Raw genomic sequence first — 25,969 nt, forward strand, 5'->3', positions numbered from 1 at the left:
GAGAAAATTGAAGTCGTCCATATCTTGAAAAGCGTCGTTTGATTTCAATGCAATGAAAATATCTTAAATTCTACATCCTTCAGCTGCAGTGCCACGGCAGCGTGTTTATGCGTTGTACATCTTGAATTTTGTTCTCTATTTTCCTTGACGAATTCCCTTTATTTTCACATGAATCTTTTAAACCCTACGCCTCCTCCCAGGAAACGTGTCCTTACTTCCGACAGCGCTTCTCCATAATACTATCTCTCTATTCTACCCTCGCCTTTCATCTTATTTCTTATATACGAGTTCCACCATTTTTATTTATCATCATCATTTTACGGACTTGCGTTGACATTTACTTTTATCTGCGCTCCCGTTCTAATAACTAAAAGCTTGCGCGCCACTACAGAAGCGAAAGGAAGGTCACGTGAACTCCCGCCGGTTGAAAGGCGCGCTCAACCAAAAATGACCGCTGAGTGGCAGCATTACGTAGTTTGTTTCTGGATCCCGTCCTTTCGGGTCTCTTACTCCAACCACATTACCTAATAAATGCGAGGAGATCAAACCTTGCGAAAATAGTAGCGTGTGTGAGCGATTCCACATCTGAACAATCCCGCCATCATGGTTCCGAATCATATCGTTTTTTACAGCCTGTCTTGCCTTTTCTTGGGAGGTTTGATCGAGAGCCTGTTGACTGGGTTTCCAAAAGAAAGATGCGACGATATGGATCCTACGCTGGTACTTATTGAGAATGTTAATTCAAATTCTGAGCTAAACGATTCCTCTTCAGATTATGCTTTCGACGAGCAGCCTCCAACGTCTGTACAGCCTTCCGGAAGATTAAACTTGTATAGAATTGTAACTTCTTCATCCAAGTATCGAAGGGCAAGGCTCATGGACAGTAAGTTATTCAATTTATTTTCAGATGTTTTATTTTATTTTTTTCTGTTTTTTTTGGAACCGGGAGAAGAAATGAAATGGTGGGATGGTAAGCTGAACTCTCTGCAGAATTTTTTTCCTCTTAAATATTTTCTAACATTTTATGGGGGAAAGGGGTGGTTCTTATTCAGAGGCATGAACATAAAGAGCTTCGTGTCCCTTTGAACAAGGCTTCTTTGACCACCCTTTGCGAGCACACACAGTAATCAGATTGAAATTAAGTGTTTTAAAGCGAATTCCAAAGGGATAAACGTTTGAAATTTTATATAGTCTTTATATGAGTTCTAAATCCTTTTTTAACAAATTTCAATGTCATCACTGTGTGTGCTCACATGAAGGGTGATCAGGGAAACTTTTTTTTTTTCGAACAGATGGTACGCGGACATTCGTCTAATCTATATTGTGGAAGCTTCATCTAGTCCAAGAGAGTTTAAAACGTTCGCAATTTTCTCTAAAGAAATTTTTTGTCCACAAAAAATTATTCTAGAAAGTTTTTCACAAAAATTTTTGGATCATTACTATTCTCCTCTGCCACTCTGGAAAAAAAACCGGTCAAACCGTTTTTTTTGCCTAGAATAAAATTCACTGCTTTTGAAATTATTAACCAGTGTCTTAGACATATTAATATCCTTGTCAATTTTTCGAGAAATTAATTTACACTTTTTTAAAATGAGGATTTTACCTTTTTCTGTAAGAGATAGCCTGTCACTTCGTCCCATCTTTACGAATCGAGCTTCGAGGTAAACCACCTCAAACTATTCGAGAAGATCCCAGAAATGATGCCTAGTCATAAAGGATATGAAAATAAGGTAATTGATGCGAGTAAAGGGGAATGGCCAGATAGTTTACATTCTAGAAATAAGAGAAAAAATTACTAAAAAGGTATTGCAAATTTTATGCATAAGTATCAAAACATAATTTCTCATGTAGTCATCATTCCTAAAAAAAAAATTTCGGACGCTAACGTTTTTTTTAATTGATATTTTTCACACCTGGCTATAATTTCTTCCACCCACTGTAAGACAGCTGATTTCCTAAAATACGATAAGGAATACGAAGGTCCGAAAATGTTGGAAATTCAGAAACCTTAGAGCAGTCTGTTAATAATTATCGTAAAATGATATTCTCGTAAACATTGAAATGGATACTCAACCTGGGGGGGGGGGGGAAGTTGACAGTGACTAAACTACAGTTGAGAAATGATGAACCCCTCCACAGTTCCAATCCATCTGGCTTCTTTCAATCAGATGCATTCCATCTATCCCGATGAATGAATTCCCCAAAAAATCAGAGCCATACCCACTTCTCCCGTTCTGGAAACAGGGAAAAAGAGATCATTCTATTTAGATTATCTTAGTTTTTTATATTTGGATACTGGATTGGTTTTGACATAATGCTATATCTTTGGCATATGACACAGAAGACTTACATGAGATTGAATATTCTCATTAGGGTCTAATACTAGTTTTTTTCACTCAACGGGGGGGGGGGGGGGGCGATCGCCCTCATCGCCCAGCCTGTCTGTATCCGACTTTGACGTAAGCATTATGAAGTATTTCGTTTTCGTTTTCCTATCAATTTAAAGATGTGTAATGAATTATCAAAATTTATATGTTTTGATAAATGCAAGGGTTCTTACAGCCGCGACCCAAAATGAACAACAAGATCATCTTTGTGCCCCCCATGGGACAGTTTGTTCTTTGAAATTAGTGAAACCAGTGATACAATAGGTGCATTAACAAGACTGTAAGTACAACTCACCTCAAAAGCCCCTGTGAATCAAGTTTGGGTCGCAACTCATAGCTCAAGAACCACGGCTGTTAGTGGATGTGTACGACCTATCACGGAAGCCCCTGCGAGTCAAGTCTTAGTCACGACCCATAGGTTAAAACCCTAAGACCAATACCATCAATACGAGCTTTGTACTTACACGAAGTTGCATATTTAATGATTAACCTAAGGTGCCTATAAAGGTGGTATTTCAAGGAACTCTATAGAGTTCCTGTAAACTACAGTTTAACCAATCTAGATAGATTGGGTAAGACAGTGGTTCTCAAACTTTTGATACCCACGGGTGCTTTGCCCAATTCATGGTCAATCAGCGGCTCCCGGGAATAGTTTGGCAGATATATTCCCACTAAAAAAGAACTACTTCAAAGCATAAAAAAATAGGCTCACAAATCAATATCTCCAGCTCGCCGCGGCGCCCCTGACAAAATTTAGCGACGCACATTTTGAGAAGCACTGGGGTAAAATAATGAGAAAATGTTAAAGGAGCGTAATTTCACGTCAAAAAATGTCCGGCACGCTTTGCTACGATGCATAATATCTGCATGTAAAAGGCACCTTGCCACAATAAGGAAATGGTCAAAAAATGAAAAGTATTTTTTTTTAGTATGGGCTTTTTACGGCTCGCTTGCTTGCGAATATCTCTGTTATTTAATTGAAATAAGATTTAGTGCCTTAGGGACCGTTCAAGTATTACGTCAGTATATTTTTAGCCATTTCTGACCCCCCCCCCCCCAGCCAGCAAAATTTCGTCAGCTCTGCCCCTTAAGGCTGCTACACACTACGTTGACGTGATGTGGGACCGCGTCACGTCAGATTAACGTCGAAATCTATTTAGTGAGGATTCTGCGACGTAGGGATGGCATATTCACGTGATTACCCCGTCACAGAATTCCCAAGAACCAGAATTTGACGTGATTCTGACGTTATGAGGGACCACGTCATGTCAGCGTAGTGTGTAGCGGCCTTTACCTCCTAACACATATTGGGATCAGGAAAGTGCACGGGGGAAAGAGGGTACGAGCTGCTTTAAGCTCCACCCCGACGATCAATTTTTTTATCCAAAAAAAAAAATACTTTAAAACAAATTAAAATGTCGGAAAAAATACTTTTATATGTTATTATAATTAATTTCTGTTGATTTCAATGCTATTTGAAAGCTACGAACTCAAAATTTCTCTTCAAAAAAGTCATTGCTACCCATCCTCTTAGCCTTATATGCTGAAATCCAGGGCCGTCATTTCAACTTTTTCCGGGGGGGGGGGGGAAGGGGCAAAACACATGTACTCAATATATGTATATATATTTGTATATACTGTATATATATATACCATTTTTAATGTCTTTTCAAAAGCCGGGGGGAGGGGGGCAACGGCCCCCCTGCCCCCCCTAAATGACGGGCCTGGCTAAATCTATGACACGCTGGCCAAATGAATCTCTCAGAGGTTATTTGATGTGGCCCGCCACTTCAAACATAATTTTGAAAAATGAACCAAGCACACATTTACAGATCCCTCATGCGACCCGTGGCACAAATTCAGAGCATTTAAGCGGCTCATGGCACATTTTCAGATCACTCAAGTTGGCCCGTGACATATTCTCAGATCACTTGAGGGACCCGCGGCTTAGTTACAGAACACTTAAGCGGTCCGTGGCACATTTAGAGATTTCTTATGTGACATGTGACACAGTTTTGGAGCACTGAAGTGGCCCGCAGTGCAGTTCTGCATCGCTCAAATTACCCGATGCTCATTCCCAGATTACTTAAGTGATCCGCGTCATAATTACGGATCACTTGAATGATGCGTGACACAGTTCCAGAGCACTTCTGTGGGCTGTGACACGTTTAACGGCCGGGCATATTTCCAGATCACTTGAAAGATCCGCGAAACATTTAAAGATCACTAAAGTGGCTCTGTAGAAGACTTATCCATGGGGGAATATTAGTTCAGGTGTCCGCAATCCAAGGAAAGGTTTTTCCCGTTTTTGGCACACCGATTAAGATGCCATTAAGAATGTTTGTATTTTTATAGAGGGTGGTTGATGACGTAAGCATGACATTCAAAAGTCAGCAAATCCAAACCCCCACCCCCTACCACCTATCGATGCTGACGTAATACTTAAATAGCCCCTTACACCTGTGTGTGGTGTAACGAAAGTACAGCAAACACGGGGAGGTGATGTGAAATGTCTATCTCTACCCTAACCGCCTATGCCAATAATATTTTCCTGAACGATCGCTTCCCTCGCCTTCCTCCTGTATTCACGCTGTCTATTGAGGGGGCGGGCGGTGCGAATGGGAGAAAATCCTTTAAAAATGAAAAAAAAAAAACATACAAAAATTTTTATTTCGTCTTGAATTTTGTATTTTAACATTCACGAAAATTGAAGGTTAGATAAATAAGAATTGAATGTGATCATTTTATCATGATAGTGGACGAATGGATGCTAGAGTCCGAGTTGACCGTATGTTGTCAGTACCGTCCGAACGCATGGGCCCATCCGAGCGCGGCCCGGGGCCCTCAAGTTCAAAAGGGATTGATGGAAATAAGATTTTGTAAATTTGGTTAAATAGATGGAAATTTTCTTTCAAGAGTAAGCATGTAAATTGGTAGGCAGGCATTTTTAACCAGGTGGAGGGCCTCAGAAAAATCATTCTGCTCTGGGGCCCACGATTCTCTTAAGAGGACCCTGCATGCTGTACTTAGTAAATTTTTCAGCTTAAAAGTTGGTCCGCTTACCCTAAATTAGAAAAAAAATGTGAAGTTTTGGTTTTTCGGGGCCCATTACAAGCCAGGGGTTCCGGGCGTGCGCCGTTAAATCCGCCTCTGGGCACAGGAAATATTTCCAGAGAAATTACTACGTTATACTAACCTTCGTAAAAGCATTTTAAATTAACAGATATTGATGTAGGGATTAACAGATTTTTGATTTTTTGTAAAGGTATTTCATTTCTTTATTTTAATTCTTTTTACAAAAATATTTTCAATTTTTAATCGTCATTTGGAAGGTACGGGGCCCCTACCTGCGTAAGCCTCTGGAGCCTTTAAGAATGTCCTGTACTTATTTTATGGGAAATTTGTGACATTTCATTCAAAAACTCAGCATTAATGTGTGTGTGAACTTTAGTTTGCAATATTACTAGTTTCTCTAGATTTGAGATTTCAATATTGCTGCTGTGGAAATAACATGTGCTATTGTGCGTCTCATCTTGTGCCAGAGAGAAGAATTTTATGTAAGATATTAACACACTTATATAAACTGAAGAGCCAAAAAAACTGGTACAGGCATGCGTATGCAAATAAAGAGATATGGAACCAATCAGAGTACGGCGCTGCGGTCGGCAACGCCTATATAACACAACAAGTGTTTGACATAGTTGTTAGATCAGTTACTGCTGCTACAATGGCAGGTTATCGAGATTTACGTGAGTTTGAACATGGTGTTATAGTCGGCGCACGAGAGATGGGACGTAGCGATGAAATTTGGATTTTCACGTACGACCATTTCACGAGTGTACTGTGAATATCGGGAATACGGTAAAAAATTAAATCTACGACATCGCTGCGGCCGGAAAAAGATCATACAAGAACGGGACAAACGACGACTAACGAGAATCATTAAACGTGACAGACGTGCAACCCTACCGCAAATTGCTGCAGATTTCAATGCTGGCCCATCAACAAGTGTCAGCGTGCGAACCATTCAACGAAACATCATCGATATGGGCTTTTGGAGACGAAGGCCCACTCGTGTACCCTTGATGACTGCAAACACCAAACATGGCCCCCGCTCTGTCCCTTGTGGGATATAAGCAGGCTACCTTGCGGCTGGGCCATGCTGGAAAAAAAAAACCGTAAGCCACAGGGCCCAACCCCGCCGAGGCCCCCATCGCCTCCGAATCACGGCAATCACATCCCCAAAAATCACACCCCCCCCGGAAACCCCCGCCATGGAGCTCGGGCGGATCGCCCGCAAGAGGCCAACGAAAACATTCCGAGCCATCCGCCTTCATCACTGTGCTATGTCCCCAACCATCAGCCAATCTGCAACACCAACTTCTCTCATCTTGTCTTCTGTTGGAAGGGTTTTTTCATAGGTCCGAATCTGAAAATAGAACATGAAAAACGGGATACACATGTACAAATTCAGGTCCAATGAACTATAAATATGTGAGTGGGAATTATCAATATTGATCAATTGCTGGTATTAATAATATCACAAGACTGAAGGAGCCGGGGGGGACTTTCCATTGCCAGTTAGAGACTTATTTAGATATGGATATTATAGACCTAATGACGAGATCAAGTCCGGAGAAAGTACAAAGTTCACTTGAATATACAAGGTTCAGTTGCGCACTAATGGATTCACCGGCGGTATACATTCGAATACATGAATGTATTGATGAAAAACAATAATTATGGCGTTTCGTATAGCAGTTGAGAAAGTATATATAATGTGATTATAAGCAGGTGTCCAAGTGCAACGTCAGAATTTTTATAACAGATGGGCTCTGGGAATGATCTAGACAAAAAGCGATGCCACGAAACGTAAGATATATAGCGTACATACATGATGATACGATGTAAACATTGTATAGTATATAACATAAGCGTAGTGAATATACATGAAATAGGATAAAATTTAATTATGCGTAAAGAAAAACATCTACAAACTACGCATGATTCATAATAAAAATTCAGACAACAATTGAACCAAAAATAAAAATTCTATCGACAATGCAATCAATAAAAAAAAAAATTCAATCAACAATTGCGCTCAGCCCTTCAAAGCAGAGTAGCAAAATTCAAACAGGATATTATTAAACATTGAATCTGAAGTATATGCTTTGGATAAAAGAATATATCATATATGAACATGGAACGAATACATACTGGCATCACTGACAATGAGAATGATAAATTTCATCAAAATATTACTATATATATTTTATAGCACATGGGATTAGGAAAGACGTCGCAGTTATGGTACATAGTCTGAGTCCGAATCAGAGTCCAAGGGATCTTCTCTGTCTTCTTATGCAATAGGTCTCGGGAAAATGTATAACTCTTGATTATTTTCCATAAAGTTGATAAGATTTTTAATCTTATGATAACCAGGTAGCTCTTATGTACCAGGATTTTGGAAGACTTTCAACTTCCAAGACTATGTGTATCAGCAACAGGGATTTGTAAGTGGATGTCTTTGGTCAACGAACAGGCTGTAGCGTAGTGGATGACCGTGCCCTCCCCGCCACATTTGCATTTCTCAGTCTGTCGATGAAACCTCGCCAGATATGCTGGGAAAGGACCATGTTCAGAAAAGAATATAACCATTTCTCTGGTCCATTTCCCATATTTGTATCTAGCTGTGGGGAGGAGGGCATATATTTTCCTGCCCACTTTGCGTTCTGTCTGCCATCGATTTTGCCACTTCTGCATCATTTCCTCAGATAATATGTTTTTTGCCCACGACGTAGGGAAGAGCAGCGAAAAGTCAGACGTCACTCTTGCAGTCGCAGCTTTTGCAAGTTGATCTGCCTGTTCATTCCCATATGTTCCTGCATGAGCTTTCACCCAATTGAGACTGATTTGAGGATTGGCACACAGAACCTTCCTGATTTGCCTAGCGATGAGGTGTTGAGACAGGGGATCCCTGATTGAATGGAGTGATGAAAGTGAGTCTGTGAAGATAATGTTCTCTTCTGGAATTCTTCCGCTTTCTTAATAGCCATAAGTAAAGCAAAGAGTTCGGCTTGGAATACCGTGTTATTGGTATTCAATTTACAAGACCATCTGTAGAAGATGTCATCTTTCTGAAGGATAGTAAACGCAGCTGCAACTCCATTTTCCTTCTTTGAACCATCGGTATAGATGTCGAAATAGGATTTTTTAAACAGTTCCGTGTCAGTCGGGTCTGTAGATATTTGTCTATCATCAGGATATTCTGCCGGGTGTCTCGTCCATCCGGTGATTTTCCTTTGGAGTTGAGTGTGACTGATGTGAGTTGCATCATGTAGTTGGATATTGCGTTTGTTCCGAAGTGCCCCTATTTTAGCTTCGTACTCCACGATATATCTTAGTGGAGGCAGACCAGCCAAGATTTGCAGGGCGTTTGTTGGTGACGTCGAGTAAGCTTTGAGGATGTACAATAAGCAACCACGTTGGATAGAATCAAGACGTCTACCCTGTTCCTCCGTTAATGTGATACCCCAGGCTGGGGCACCATATGCGATGATCCTCTCAGCCACTGTCATATATAGAATTCTTCGCATTGACGTGGTGATGCCCCATTCCTTTCCGGTAGAGCACCATAATCTTGGCATGAGGGCATTAATTTTCGTCGAAATTGTAGCTATATGGCTATACCAATTGAGTTTGTCATCAAATGTCACCCCGAGAATCTTGATATTAGATCGTTTCTTGATGAAATTGTCGCCAATTTTTACCGATGGTGGTCTTTTGGAAGAGAGCCACAAAAAGTTGGTTTTATCCATAGCAATGCTGAGTCCATGTTGGTCTAACCAATGATGGATTTCATTCAGCACATATGTGGCTAGTCTACCTGTGCCTTCTACCGTAGGGCCCGAGGCCATTACCGTAATGTCATCGGCGTAGGCCTGGACCCTGACATTCTTCGGCCACCTCTTAACGAGACATTAAGAAATAAGTTCCAAAGTAGTGGCCCAGAACACGATCCTTGAGGGCATCCCCTTGTCATTCTATGTCGAGCTGTTCCTAATGGTGTCTGGATCTGTACTATCCTGTGTTGGAGCATGCTTATCAGGATATTGGCTAGATTAGATGGTATAGGCAGATTAAGCAATTTTTCCCTGATAATATTATGATTGATGTGATCGAAAGCCCCCTGGATGTCCAGGGTAATTATTATGACGTTATGTTTTTTAATTCTTTGATTTTTGATCTCTGTGACAATGTCCATGAGAGCTTGTTCTGCCGAACTCCCATGGCAAAATCCATATTGAAGGGGGCTGATGACATTAGATTTTTCCAAGAAGAAGATAACTCTCTGGCAAATGACTTTTTCGAACAATTTACCCAATGTTGATAACAAATGAATGGGTCTATATGATTTAGTCGATGTTGGATCTTTGTCTTTTTTGAGGAAGAAGAGGACATTGCTAATCTTGAAATGTCGTGGAAAATGTTCAAGTTGAAGGCATTTATTAAATAATACGGAGAACAACTCAGGAAAGCTTTGCAGTAGAGCTTGAAGGGTTACATTATTAATTGCGTCTTCGCCAGGAGTTTTTTTCTTATTTAAATGACTTGCAATGTGCCACAGTTCTTGGCGTGAGATTTTCTTATTATCCGGCTCATGAGACACCAAACTAGTTGTTGAAAAGTTTATTTGATGATTGGTTGGATAGTTAGCCTCAGGGAAAAATTCTTGAAGTTGCTTTTGGGCTTGTTCTAGGACAGTCAAATTCTCGTTTGTATCAGTTTGGAAAAAAAGTTGTGGGGACAGAGAAGATTGTTTCACCGTTGCTTTGTAAAATATACCGTACGGATTTGTAGCTGAGTTACACAATTTCCTCCAGGAGTTTCTTTTTGTCTTCCTGATTAATTTTGAATAAAAGGCCCTGTTACGGTGGAAAATGATTCTCAAAACCTCCTTATTATCTGGATTTGCCGCTAGATACCTTTTCTTACTCGCTTTGCATTTCCGTCTAGCGACCTCTAAATCTTTGGTCCACCACCCGTCGAAATATCGTGTCTTTTGCTTTGATATAAGGAGATACTTGTTACCCTGCGTTTTCAAGAGATTGAAGAGATTATTCGTGCATTCTTCCAATTTTTCAGTGGATGTAGCTAAGTTGATATTTTGTACATGTAGAGGTAATTGATCAACCAATGATCTCGTGAACTTCTCAATTCGGCGTCTCGAGTTGGAGAATTTGACCGTCTTAATCATTGATGGTTGATCAGACATAGAAATTTCTATATGTGAATGCGGGCTATGTGTAACATCGAGATGCCTGACCTTCCAAGTTAGGTTATCAAGCGGTGGAACAAAATTTGACAATGTAACGTCTGGAGCACCTGTGACCCCGAAGTATTCGTATGTGTTCGAGCCATCATTGTGAAATATCAGATGATTGACATTAGCGAAATCTAGAAGCGACCATCCTCTGTTGTTGTTATCCTTATATCCCCAGCTTTGGTGGTGGGCGTTCATATCTGCAGATATTAAAATTGGAGAGTTACCAGCTTTCCCACAAATAAGGTTCAGTTCTTGAATGGTATTTTCAATTTTCTGGTATGGGGATGAATATGCCGAGACTAAAATTATTTCTCCAGCAATGGTGCAAATTTTAATTGCCACACAATTTGTCATGATGGAAAAAGTGGCACCGGAGAGATATTGACTAGCAAGGACTATCGCTGCTTTTTTATTTAGAGAGATCAATTTCGGCCAAGACGCTGGAAGTTCGAGTAGTTTACCTTTACCGATCAAAAGTTCTTGTAACATCAATATACCCCCAAGAGTTTTTGGTGGCTTGCAACGGAAGAAGCGCAGTTGAATTTCTGCATTTGTTGGCATTAAATTGTAATATTTTGATGCCATTTGTGGAAGATGTTGGAGCAGACACTAAACGTTGGAGATTGGGATTAGATGAGCTAGATGAGTGAGAAGATAAGTTATCAGGAGAAGGCATAATCCCATATAATGACAAATAAGGTGTTCTCTTAAGGGATGTTACACAAAAATTTAGAACCACGAGAAGAAGAAAAGTCTTTTGATCTCACGATAAGCCTGAGGATTAGATGACGCGTAGGTGAAGTTTGAGTTTAAAATTGTTATTGATCTCTCTCCTGATCGTTGCTTGTCCATACAAGGATGAGCAATCTATAAAAAGACCATTCGGGCCTTGAGAAATACGCCGAACTAGATGTTGGAATCCGGCATATTTGAGCTGTTCCTCCAGGTTTTTCCTTGTGAGAGTTGGATTTCTACTGCTACAGTAGGTCATGCGAATTGAAAATTTCTCCCGTTCCTGATATTGCCTGATATTGCCTATTTTGGAGTTCGAAGATTGTGTTTGGTTCCATCGGTCACTCTTTTCACTAGGTATTCGAGATTTGATAAAAGCAATAGCATGATGATTTAGATTGTCATTATTCTCCAGGGCTCTTAATATTGTAGCAAATTTCCATGGATTTACATTGAACAGCTAGCCCATTTCTAACTGGACTAGTACGAATAATTTCTGAGTCGAATTCATCAAGATATTCAATGAGGCTGATTGTTTCTTGACCTGTTGACTCTCTTCTCCTGTAAATTAAAACCGTCCCTGTCTGTAGTGCCTTATCCCGCTCTGGGTAAATATTTGATCAAGATTCAGTATTTTTACTAGATGATAATGTATTCCCAAGAACTCGATGAATTTTTGACGATTGTTGGCTATTTCTATCCCCCATTTGGGAGTTGTTCGTGGGGATGGCATAGATATTGTCTCTTGTCATTTTTCTAGAGAGGACAGCTGCTTTTATTTCTTGGCATGTTTTATTTTGGTAGCAATCGAGTGCATATCCTCTGCTTATTTTCCTGATTCTTCCTATGCCATTATGAAATTGGTTAAAAATTATTCGAAACTCATTAAAAATATATTTTTTCCTAGAGTTATTGTTTTTCAAAAGAAGAATTGTAAAAAAATCATCTGGATTTCTTCGTTCCTGTGAGGTTCCTTCTTTCTGTACCTTTCGCTTATTCTTTTTCTTCCTCTTACGCACCTCTTGAAATTGTTCTTGTATTGTTTTGTCTTCCTGTTCTAAGATTAGCTCTTCTACAATCTCAAACTGTTCCGATTCTTCTGACGCCGTTGCTATTTCAGAAGCAAATTCTATTGGAGGCGGGATAATTAGATTATCAATCTCGGTCTTCTCTTTATCCACCGTATTGTTTTCCTGGGTCTGTGAAGAAGAGGGATTTTTGAAACTCACTTTCTTCACCTTTTTCTTCCTCTGCGGAAGGGGGGGGGGGAGGAAGCCCGAGAATTTTAGTGGAATTTCCCTTCGTTATCTTTGCACCGTCCTCTACAACTGAAGGATTTTTCAAAATTGTATTTCCTCCAATTGCTGTTTCTCTTGTGCTGTTTTGGACAATTTCTCATTTTCTCTACAACTTTCTTCTATCCAGTCTTCCACGAGTTTGATTAATTTATCTGCTCTTTTGCGGGCGGCTCGAGGGATGTTGTGTCTAATCTTGTTCTCTACAGTTGTAGAAGAATGTACAATGTCCGTGATACAGGTCATCATTTGCAGAATATTTGTGCATTTATCAAATCGTCCATATTCCTTGAATTGAATTTTTTTGCGATCAGGCTGAAGTCGGAACGCCAAGTCTTCCGCTTCTCGGTTTGTTTTCATAGTACTCCTCCAAATTACTGTTTTCTTCAGTACAATATAGACCTTCTAGTCTCTCCAATAGTTTTTTAGTCGCTAAATCTCTAAAAGATGCCTTACAGTGTCCACAAACTGGTTCGATACCCTTCTCAACGTCCGAGTCTGTAATATTTTGTGGATTACTGTCCAGGAGATTAAATTCTTCCGTAATACAATTGAATTGATTTGTTTCTGTACTTTTTTCATCTCGACGATTGTTGGGTGTATTCTTATCCCTGATATTCCGAACATCATGTTTTTTTCCCCCCCTTAGTTGAAGATAGGCTTTGATGTTTTTTTGTTTTCTTGAAACTTTTTCTTCTTGTATTCACCTCGTCCATCAAAGCAGTATCGTCCTCTTGTGAAGAATAACTTGAGTCAGTGCTCCTGAAGTATAGAGATTTTTTGTTGACCTCTTTTTCCGTTTGTGGTATATGAGGTGTTCCCATATACTCAAGTTTGTCGTCGGTTTTATTATCTTGACTCAAATGTCCTGATGCGTCCTGTTTTTGTTGTTCATTTGTGGTTTCATTAGGCTGTTTGATGATCTCCACTGGCTCCTTGATACGCTGTTCTGTGTTGACCTCGTCTGCTTCAAATTATTCATCCAGAACATGATTGATACAGTTTGTGGAAAAAGACATGTCTTCATAATTTACATTTTGAAGTGTATCTGTTGAAATATGGTAACTTTCCTCAATGGACTCCGTTCTAAGACTATGATTCGGCCTATCTTGATTTATAAAAAACCTCTTTCTTAATCGGGTGCTTTTTACGCGTGTTTTCCCGATTGAACCATAAGTTTGTCTTTTCTTCTTGTTTTTTGCCTTGTCTTCTGTCTGTTTTATCTGTTTACCATTCTTTTTAACTCTTATATCTTTCTTTTTAGCACTGTTAATATGAGTCCCATCCTGGAGGGCTGGAGATTTCATCATCCCGATGGCTCCAATTGTGAATCCCAGTTGAAACTCCAAGGCTTCTTTCTTTCTGTCTCCAATGTTATTTATGTCTGATACTTTTTTCCCAGATCTTTTACTGGGAATGGGATGAATATCCTTCTTTTCCCTCGTCTTTTCTTTCTGTAAAGGTTGATCCTTCATCATACTTGCATCCGAGATGTCCAGCTGCGTTGTTGATCCCGTACATTTGTAGTAATCAGGTCTGTCAATATTGGCACCCTTGAAAATTGTCTTTTCTTTAGATACCGTATCCATAATTCTTGTTTCCGGTTCTCGATTCGTTTCTATTATCTTGGAAACTTACTCAATCGTCGGTAGGGAGGAAGGATAGTGAACTAGTCGCGAACGAGTAATCACTGGATGAAAGTTTAGTTATGCTGTTCTGTGATCAATAAATCACTCTTTGACAAAAGATTGAAATCGTCAAAAATTTCTAAGTTCTAGGTGTAAAAATATAGAACAATATTCAATAGAAGGGAGTATATTCTATAATTATATAATTGATTAGTAACTTACATTAGAGCTTCGAAAATAATCTTAATCAATGCAGAATAATTAACTGAATATATATACAAAATTTCAAACCAATCTGACTGTAAACACTGGAGAAAAACGCTAATTGAATATTGATTGGCTCCACAAGTTAGTTAAATTGCTCCGGAAATAAGCGGAGTAACATGGTTGTGTTTAGTGTCAAGGAGTATAGAAAAACAATCTCTATTATTTGGTACCAATAAAAAATGTATACAACAATTAGGGAGCTTAATTGCTCCTCACTCATTAGAAATTAATCAGAAAATTTCAAATGCAAAACAAAATGGGAGGAACAATATAACCAATATATGAACACAATATTAATAATTTATAGTCAAAAAAGTACCAGATATTAATATTTTCAAAAAATCGTCGAAATTTTCCAATACCTTAAACAGTTAAATTTGCATTGGAATTGGAATTATCCCCTACGTAGAAATAGCAAGCATGAGCATATACTGTATATATATGTAACATCATAGTAATTCAATAAGGCCGATTTTGATAAATAAAACGTTGAATGCAACAGCCCATGGGATTAATAAATAGATAGATAAGAAGCGGTTCAATATGAACCGTTATTATTATTAACACTCACAAAGATGCAAAAAATACGTTCACTATTTATGAGGTTGAACTTTTGACGAAGCAAACGCAGAAGAAACGAAAGAGGGGTTCAGTATTTATGAGATCTGTGGTGACAGCTCAAAAGCAGAAAACGGTTACACTTTATTGTCCCGCCAAAACATGAGAAGATATATACAACACGTACTTCTATATCTTCCTGTCCATATATTAGGATAACTATATAAAATGTGGATCACAGGAAACCGTTGGTGAAAGAGAACTTTGAAAAACAAATTATATAGTCGGCAAGAGCTCGCAGACTTAATTAAAAAATTCTTTTTTAATTGCACCTTGGCGCAATTATCAGACCACGATAAAATTACAAAAATATAACGTTTGACAATACTAAAAAATAATCAAAAACAAAAACAAAAAAACAAAAAAAAATGTATAATGCAATTAATTCAAATACTGAAACAGGCCCGGAAAAAATATTATATGCATTGGTTAAGTATGTGCCGTGCCAAAGACAAAAATGAGGTAGAAGTTGCAACATAACAGCTAATTTGGTAGATTTTCACAAATTAAGTTCCTCTATCTTTCACAATACAAATATTAAAATAAGTATAATCAGTCAAAAAAAAAAAAAAACAGAATATATAGTAATTAGGAACACACTTATGGTGTCAGAACATACTATTGACCATAAGGTGACAAATCTCAAAGATTGTGAAAGTCTGATAAGTGGTTCTTCTTAATTATCGTTTTATCGTTGATTAACTATCCACCAATTAGTAAATATCTCAAGAACGGTAGGGACATAATGAAAAGCTTGGCAGCAACGTGAAGGTATCCTCACAAAGAAAATTTTGAGTTATACTACAAAATGAAAAATTCATCGGAACAATTAATTTAAACACAAAACAAATTGTCAAAATGGTGAATTAATTGTATACAAAACCAGTTGATAAAGTCACAAACAAACGAGGTAAACAGTGATTTGCGACAACCAATGTATGGAGAAAAAAGTGACGGTTATGAATATGTGGTAAATATGATTATATATATAAAATTACTCCTTAATTACTCCTGTTTACTTTTGGGCAATTAAGGATTATTTCCTGAACGGAGAGAGATATTGACTCCAGACAACTTCGAAAAAACATATATATGTACACAATGAACATGAAAGTCATATGCAATTCTACAACAACAACATAAAAAAAAATACACCACTATTATAATTATTATAAGACAATAACTATTTTCTTTCCTTTCCAATGCTTGGGGCCCTCGGAAGTCACATATTTTCCAGAAAAAAGTTAATAACTTCGGAAATAGTTAACGGATTTTCACAAAAAGAAGTTTAAAATACACAGAAAAGTCTGGCCGACAACAATTCGGTGAAAAAATGTGGGATCATCATTGAAAAATTAAAGTTATAGATCCTGAAATCTAAAAGTACTCACATATTCCGGCGCCCGTGTTAACCCGATCATAAAGTCAAAAATCACAACAATCACTGTTTCACTAGAAAAATTCAGTATGAGACAAACAAGAGTCAGGGCTATCCATGGTGCCCTTCCTCTTCACAAAACACACGCAGGTGGACACACAGCAAGCACATAAACACAACAATAACTATTCTCGGTTCTGGGAGCCAGCCACTGTACGTCTTGCCAGCTTGAGCTGGAGTGAGTGGAACAATACCCATTCAAATATGGGAAAAACAAAAAATGCACCAAAACGTCAAAGAACTGCTCTTAGTGAAACAATTGTCACAGAAACCGCTTCTTCAAATCTGTCATCTGTCTCATTCTTCTTCTTGCATAGCTCTGATACCAATAAACAGCTGTCAAAAGTATCACCATTCTTGATTGATAAAGCTCTCTATGGCGCAGTTGGAACTCTGAAATCAGTGAAGGCTCTCCGTTCAGGAGACCTTCTCGTCGAAACTAACACTCCCAAACAAGCCGAACTCATTCAAAAGCTCACATCTCTCGGGGACATTCCCATAACAATCAAAATCCACCCCACGCTGAATTATTCACGTGGCGTCATCTCAGACCCTAACTTAATTAACATGGATGAAGATGAACTAACCCAGGAGCTAGCGTCTCAAGGCGTAACATCTGCCAAACATATATATCATGAGCCGCAAAGATGGCAATCTAGCTCCATCACGAAATATAATCCTGACATTTTCATCCCCAACATTGCCGAAAGATGTCAAAATCGGTTACTATAACCTCCATATCCGGCCATACATACCTAACCCTGTAAGATGTTTCAACTGCCAAAAATTCGGTCACTCACGAATGGCGTGCCGTGGTCAACCCACCTGCGCAAAGTGCGGCGAGAGGGACCACATTTCGGACAACTGCAATAATTCACCATTCAAGTGCGTCAATTGCGGTGGCGACCACCCCGCATTTGACAGGAAATGTCCGAAATGGCATGAAGAAAAAGAGATCCAGAAGATCAAGGTCCTTAATAACATCTCATATATTGAAGCACGCCGTCGTGTAATCCCTAACCAAACTCCAATAGCTAGTACATCATACTCTAATATGGTAACAAATCCATCAACAGCTAATAAGACTAATAATATCACGAAAGCATCTGTAAAAACTCAGACTGAACCTATAGCTGATACATCAACTCAAACATCATCTAACCAACCATGTAATAGTTGTGGCTGCTGTTGCTCTGCTGGAATACGGAAGGAGTCCACCACCTCCGAAGAAGCAGGACAAGCAACAGCGAACACATTCAAAGTAACTACAGCTACTAAGCCAAAATTCAATAGTGGAAATAAATCTAAAATTAAACTATTCAAGACCGGATATTCAAGAAAAGCCATTCAGAGAGCAAAGAAGAACCCTACATTACAAAACATGTCACTTCTTGATGACAAATCAATTGGTGACATGGATCTCGATAATCCTACAGAATCCGGTACTACTCGCCGGAAATTGGACCGAAATAAGTTCAAAGACCTTGAACCGTCTACATATATTTGAAATTTATGGCCAACATTATTCAATGGAACATTCGTGGTCTTAGATCCAATTACGAAGATCTCAAGGATTTGATCAATCGCTATCATCCTGTTTGCGTGGCACTCCAGGAAACTTTCACGAAGCCCTCGGAGACATGGAACATCAGGCGACATTCCCTGTTCCGTATTGATTACGATGACGGGAGTAGAGCCTGCCGCGGTGTTGCTCTGCTGGTTCCACATCATGTATCGTCGCGCGTTTTAACGCTGCGCACGAACCTGCAAGCCATCGCGGTGGAAATCTCTACAGCCCTAAGAATTACCATCTGTTCCATTTATTTGCCACCAAATGACACCATCTTACAGAGAGATCTAGAAGATCTGATTGATCAATTACCTCCACCATTTTTTCTTCTTGGAGACTTCAATGCACATAACATGATTTGGGGTTCTAACAGCAACACCCCTCGTGGGGAAATGGTTGAACGGCTGTTAGACGACATGGACCTCGCCATCATGAATGATGGCAGTTTCACTCATTTCCATGCCCCAAAGAATAGTTTCACTGCAATAGATCTATCGTTATGTTCATCCACACTCTTGCCCAACTGGTCCTGGTCGGTTGATCCAGACCTCCACGGGAGCAATCATTTTCCTCTAGTGGTTAAGTGCCTCGACCGACGCCATAGCATACCTGAGGGACCTCCTCGGTGGAAGCTTGTGGCCGCCCGATGGGCTGACTTCACGGTCAAGGCAGAAATCACAGAGGATATGGTTTCGTATCCCGACGTCGAGCATTGTGTCGACCTTGTGACCAGTTGTATGATCTCAGCAGCCAATGAAACAATACCCAAAGTCTCCTCGAAACTTCCTAAATTTCCTAAACCTTGGTGGAACCACGAATGTAATCTTACTATTAAAGCACAAAAGAAAGCATGGAGTAGGTTCCGGCGGTATCCTACCCATGATAATAAGTTGGCATTTTTAAAAGCAAAGGCGATAGCAAGAAGAACCAGGCGCCAAGCTCAAAGTGAGTCCTGGCAAAGGTTTACGACGGGAATTAATTCATCAACTTCATCCAAAATCATTTGGGACCGGATCCGAAAAATCAATGGTCATTATCAGTCTCATCCCATCACCATTTTAAACACCAATGGTACTATCATCAACGATGTGAGGGATATTGCGGACACCATCGCCGCCCATTTCGCCGCTGTTTCCAGCGATGCAAACTATCCCCCATCGTTTCATCGCATTAAATCATCAGCTGAACGCACATCGTATACCTTCCGGCCTTCTACACCGGAGGGGTACAATTCATTGTTCACCCTTCATGAACTGACGACGGCCTTGCAGCGAAGTCCTGACTCGGCTGTAGGGCCCGATGCCATTCATTATTCCATGATTCGGCATCTCTCACCAGAATCACTGTCACATTTACTCATTTTATTTAATCGGATCTGGGTCAGTCATTCATTTCCTGACACCTGGCGAGCAGCCATTGTTCTTGCATTCCCGAAGCCTGGCAAAAATCCTCAACAACCGAACAGTTACCGACCTATTGCTTTGACCAGTTGTCTATGTAAGCTCATGGAACGCATGGTCAACTATCGCCTTATGCACTACCTTGAGGTTAACAATATTTTATCTAAACATCAAAGCGGCTTTAGACGGTTCAGGTCTACGACATGCAATTTGTTACGCCTTGAGACATCAATAAAACAAGCATTTGTGAAGAGGGAGCATATGCTAGCCATATTTTTCGACATAGAAAAGGCCTACGACCGTACTTGGAGGCACGGAATTCTTTCCGCCCTCTATAATTGCGGCTTGCGGGGCAACTTGCCTATTTTTATTAAGAACTTTCTCGCTCGACGCATCTTCCAGGTACGGATCGGAAGTACATTATCAGCTCCCCAAATCCAAGAACAAGGTGTACCTCAAGGTAGCATTTTAAGTGTTTCACTGTTTATTTTAAGACTCAACGGGGTGTTGAACCAACTCCCGTTGTCTGTCACTGGCGCACTCTACGTGGATGATCTGTCAATATCGTATCAATCAGTGAATATGAGGTCAGCCGAGAGACAATTACAAACCGCACTCAACAAGATCAGCAAGTGGGCACATAATAACGGCTTCTCATTCTCCGCTGACAAGACTGTCGCTATGCACTTTTGTCGGCGTCGAGACCTACACGATGACCCACAATTGTTTCTAAACAATAGTCAAATACCAATAGTAGAAAATACAAAATTCCTCGGCGTCACATTCGATAAAAAACTGACTTTCAAACCTCATATTGCGCAATTAAGAGCTCGTTGCATGTAGACGATGAACCTCTTGAAGGTAATCTCGTCTACATCATGGGGAGCTGACCGTAAGTCGCTCCTTCACTTATATAAAGCTCTAATACGATCAAAGCTCGACTACGGTTCCATTGTATACGGGTCAGCACCTCGGAGCTATCTGAGTGTGCTCGACCCAATTCATCATCTCGCTCTCCGCATTTGCTCTGGAGCTTTCCGAACTTCTCCCATGGAAAGCCTCTATGTCGAATGTAACGAGCCATCACTGACATCAAGACGCCAACAACTTTCTATGAAATATTATATCAAAATGAAGTCTTTACCAGGTCATCCACTGCATAATGTCATTTTCAATCCATCATTTCATAGACTTTTTGCTGTTCGACCTTCATGTGTTCCATCTTACGGTCTTCGTATGAGGGCACTTGTAGAAGAAATACAAATAGACATCAGTCGTGTGGCCCCAGTTGCTTGGCAGCTGGCACCATGGGAGCAGTCTCTGCCAGATGTCTCTCTTTCATTATCATTACACCCTAGAGCCACCACAGCAGATGTCATATATCGACAGATATTCTTCAGGCACAGGGGTAGGTACAATAGGTACTTCCCCATATATACCGATGGCTCCAAGAGCCCTGGGCATGTCGGTTGTGCCTACATCTGCTGTGAGGAGACATCTTTCAAACTTCACGACACATTCTCTATTTATTCGGCAGAGCTGTACGCAATCCTTCAGGCTCTACGTCATATACGACGCAAACGCCACCGACGATGCATAATTTATAGCGACTCTCTCAGCGCATTGCAAGCACTGTGTTCCTTCACTTTTCACACTCATCCATTCATTCATGCCATTTTTCATGAACTACATCACCTCATTCATCACGGTACCACAGTAAAATTTTACTGGGTACCAAGTCATGTAGGAATACCGGGCAACGAAAAAGCAGACAACGCAGCTCGAACAACAACTAACATTGATAATAGCCTTTTGGTACCTGCCAGTGACCACTTCTCAATCCTCCGGGAAGTGATGCATCGCCGCTGGCAGGATCATTGGAATAATCAGATAAATAACAAATTATTTGCCATCAAGCCCACACTTGGCCGCTGGCGTTCGAGCTGCAGAACTAACCGAAAGGAGGAAGTTCTGCTTGCCCGGTTACGCATAGGACACAGTCGCATCACACAATCATATCTTTTACTACGAGAGAGTCAACCGCAGTGCCCTCATTGTCAAAGTCCATTGACCATTGCCCATGCTTTTACTTGTTCGCACCATCGTCATCATTTTACGACCGCTTTTGGTCAGAATCATCTTTCACTTCGTGACATTTTATCTGACCATTGCGATGCATCTCGCATTTTTAAATTCATCAAAGCCATTGGTTTTTATGACAAATTATAGTTTTTACAATTCATGTCATTGTTTTATGTTTCATGTTGCTTTTTTATCATGCACAGTTTTAGTTTTTGACATGACAAAAGGACATTTTTCTTATTTTTACATTTGTTTTGGCGCAGTTTGACCAAATTGGTCCTTGCGCCAATAAACCCAAAAATCCAAGCTTGAGCTATCGGTTTGGACTCACCCTTGATGACTGCACGACACAAAGCTTTACGCCTCGCCTGGGCCCGACAACACCGACATTGGACTGTTGAGGACTGGAAACACGTTGCCTGGTCTGACGAGTCTCGGTTCCAATTGCTTCGAGCTGATGGACGTGTACGGGTATGGAGACAACATCATGAATCCATGGACCCTACATGTCAACAGGGGACTGTTCAAGCTGGTGGAGGCTCTGTGATGGTATGGGGCGGGTGCAGTTGGCGTGATATGGGACCCCTGATATGTCTAGACACGACTCTGACAGGTGACAGGTACGTAAGCATCCTGTCTGATCACCTGCACCCATTCATGTCCATTGTGCATTCCGACGGACTTGGACAATTTCAGCAGGACAATGCGACACCCCACACGTCCAGAATTGCTACAAAGTGGCTCCAGGAACACTCTTCTGACTTTAGACACTTCCGCTAGCCACCAAAATCCCCAGACATGAACATTATTGAACATATCTGGGATGCCTTGCAACGTGCTGTTCAGTAGAGATCTCCACCCCCTCTTACTCCTACGGATTTATGGACAGTCCTGCAGGATTCATGGTGTTGTGGTGTCTCACGCAGACGACCCCCCAAGAGTCGGGTCAACGACCTCGGGTGTGTCACGTGATCCCGGGTACTGGAGACGACCGTCTGGAAAACAGCAGAGCAGAGAGTCACTGCACACGAAAGCGTGAGGTTCGAAAATTTCTATGTCTGCCTTCCTTTTTCATTAACCAAGATAATCATGTTTGTGTCGTCGTAATAAATGTTTATTCGGAAGCTGTGGCTCTGTGTAGTGACTCCGCAGTGGTGACCCGGGATAAAGAACTAGAGGAACTTCTAAAGAGCAAATCAGCTTTGCAACTGAAGAAAGTATTTCTTCCAGACGCAGCTAAAGCGCTCTACTGCGATTTATCAACAGGTGCTGTTCGACCTTATATTCCAAAAAAATTTCGATATGATGTGTTTTGGAATATGCACAAACTCTCACACGCAGGAATTAGACGCACTATTGATTTGGTCAGAAAGCGATTCATTTGGCCATGTCTAGCTAAAGACTGTGCTAAATGGACAAAAGTGTGCATACCATGCCAAAGATCCAAAGTGCACAAGCACACGAGATCCACACTACAATCGTTTGTGGAACCTTCCCAACGATTTCAACATATTCATTTGGATATCATTGGCCCACTGCCCATTTCCGATGGATATTCTTATTGCCTAACAATGATAGACCGGTTTTCACGATGGCCAGAAGCGGTACCTATCCGCGACATCACAGCAACCACGGTAGCTACAGCTTTTCTTTCCACCTGGATTTCTCGATACGGCACACCTTTGACAGTAACAACTGATCAAGGTCGCCAATTCGAATCGCAGCTATTCCGGGAGCTTTCCAAATTCATCGGAGCAAAACGGGTCAGGACAACTGGGTACCATCCACAGGCGAACGGTATGTTGGAAGAGTGGCAATGCCCTCTCAAAGCCGCGTTGAAATGCGATCAAACCCATAAATGGACTGAAGTATTACCTACAGTTCTACTCGGTCTTCGGTGCTCTCTGAAACAAGATTTGGGGTGCACACCTGCAGAACTTCTGTACGGAGAAACTTTACGATTACCTGGTGAATTTTTCCAAGCACGAGCTAATTCCAACTCAACTGACGCTTCTGAGTTTCTACAAATGCTGAGAACTCACGTCCAAACTTTCCAGCCACGACCAATTAAACGGCATGGAGGACATCCTACATTTGTTCACCATGATTTGAAAACTACTTCTCACGTTTTCGTGAGAACTGATAGGGTGAAACGTCCTCTGGAACAGCCATTTGAAGGACCATACAGAGTGATCAGCCGGACCGACAAAGTGTTCAACGTGGACATAAGAGGAAAATCAGTGTCAGTGTCAGTCGATCGGCTTAAACCGGCATTTCTCGTGAATCCGACGGTGGAACCGGTACCTGTATCTCCAAACGTACCAACTGCAGTTACGTTTGACAGACTCGCAGCTGATTCTGCTGTGAAACCAGCCAGAACCACTCGTTCTGGACGTACTGTCCACTTTCCAGATCGTCTACAGTGCTCGTGATCACTGATGCTACTCCATAGTACGCGATCACCTCTTATTACTCGTGATCACTGGGGAGGGAGTGTGTGGTGTCTCACGCAGACGACCCCCCCAAGACCAAGAGTCGGGTCAACGACCTCGGGTGTGTCACGTGATCCCGGGTACTGGAGACGACCGTCTGGAAAACAGCAGAGCAGAGAGTCACTGCACACGAAAGCGTGAGGTTCGAAAATTTCTATGTCTGCCTTCCTTTTTCATTAACCAAGATAATCATGTTTGTGTCGTCGTAATAAATGTTTATTCGGAAGCTGTGGCTCTGTGTAGAGACTCCGCAGTGGTGACTCCGCAGTGTCAATTAAGTCCAGCACTACTTCAGACATTAGTCGAGTCCATGCCACATCGTGTTGCGGCACTTCTGCGTGCTCGCGGGGGCCCTGCACGATATTAGGCAGGCGTACCAGTTTTTTTGGCTCTTCAGTGTATTACTAGCTATAATACCCGTCGCTGCCCAGGTTTTCTTTAGTGAGGCTTTCTGGATCACGTGGTACCTCCCTCTTTCTTTGAGGGACATACAAATCGTGTCCAAGTTAAGCAATATGGCGACTTCTTTCGTGACTTTTGAAAGAAACAAATCTAGATTAAAGAAACGTAAAAATGAATAGTTCCTTTATGAACTGAATAGTTTCTTCCTTTTTTAAGGGGTGCTGGGTATTTCTATTCCCTCCTGAACTTAAAGTTATCCATCTGCCCGTTTCTGCTTCCAAAAATGCTTAATTAAAGCTGTGGAATTTCTTCGATGTACTTTACGGACCCTTAATTAATTTTAAAACGTCCTAAACTACATGAATTCATACAGTTGAATATTAAAAGACAATATGGAGACATAAATTTTCATGCTTGAGAAATAAATAAAAAGGTGAAATCAACTGTATTGTATGGACATCCAACTCAAAAGTAGGTCCGGCTAATTCTTCATATTTAATTTTCTGGGCTTCGTATCTCTAAGTGAACTCAATATTTCAAAAAATCGAGAATTCAATACTGTTTTTTAAATTATTGATGTGGTGGAAACCCCCACTAAAAATTTCCGCAATTTTACAGTACAATCGGTAATTTTAACACTGATTTATATGAGGATCATCCTTTGCCTGTCCCTCAAAGTTATTCTGATGATTATGACGTCTATTCAAAAAGCTCTCATTACTGGGAGGATTGAAAAGTGGCAAACCATTATAAAGGCATAAACTGTTATACATACACTGGCAACGTTAAAGAAGTGACAAACCATTGTAAAGGTTAATATACACGTCCGAAACGCATTGCTAAAGAAACCACGGTAACCAAAGTAAACGTTCCGAAAATGATTGTTGAGGCCCAGAAACCATTAATGCCCGACAGTTTTTCGCCCATTTCGGGCATTTGCCCTACTCTGACAAACTTTTAAAGTAGCCTATCGTTTAAATCGGGCCCCATTAGGTATATATGCAAAATTTGGTGACGATCGATCTGAAATTGTAGATTTGTATAGAGAACATGCACACATACAGAAATCAATTTTATATATACAGATTCTTTCTCATATATTTTTTCTAATTTCTTATTTACTTTATTTTCACTAGCCCATCTTTAACGGCTAGGATTTCCTAGGCTCTTTACTTCAATTTTCTCATTTTCAGCATTGTCCACGCAATCTAGGACCGGATCCAGCCAATACCGATGCTGCAATCAAGATTGGACCAATCACCGCTGGTCGTCGTCTTCTCCGGCGCACTTTACAAGCGATTGATCTCTTCTCTGACACAACTAATCATGATT

At 40.6% G+C, this 25,969-nt stretch overlaps 1 protein-coding gene across 1 annotated transcript in view; it reads left to right on the forward strand.

The window, feature by feature from the left end:
* The first annotated feature begins 469 nt into the window (after window positions 1-469).
* Window positions 470-25,969, forward strand: part of LOC149088352 (ferric reductase 1-like) — a 282,687-nt gene continuing 257,187 nt past the window's right edge. The window contains exon 1 of the mRNA XM_089252900.1: window positions 470-883. Coding sequence (XP_089109026.1) covers window positions 604-883 — 280 coding nt within the window. The 5' untranslated portion in view covers window positions 470-603. The remainder of the gene's footprint in view (window positions 884-25,969) is intronic.

This window comes from Pholcus phalangioides, unplaced genomic scaffold, assembly GCF_987345545.1.
Source record: "Pholcus phalangioides strain wild (caught in Gottingen) unplaced genomic scaffold, Ppha-v1.0 ptg000003l_1, whole genome shotgun sequence".
Classification (NCBI taxonomy): domain Eukaryota; kingdom Metazoa; phylum Arthropoda; class Arachnida; order Araneae; family Pholcidae; genus Pholcus; species Pholcus phalangioides.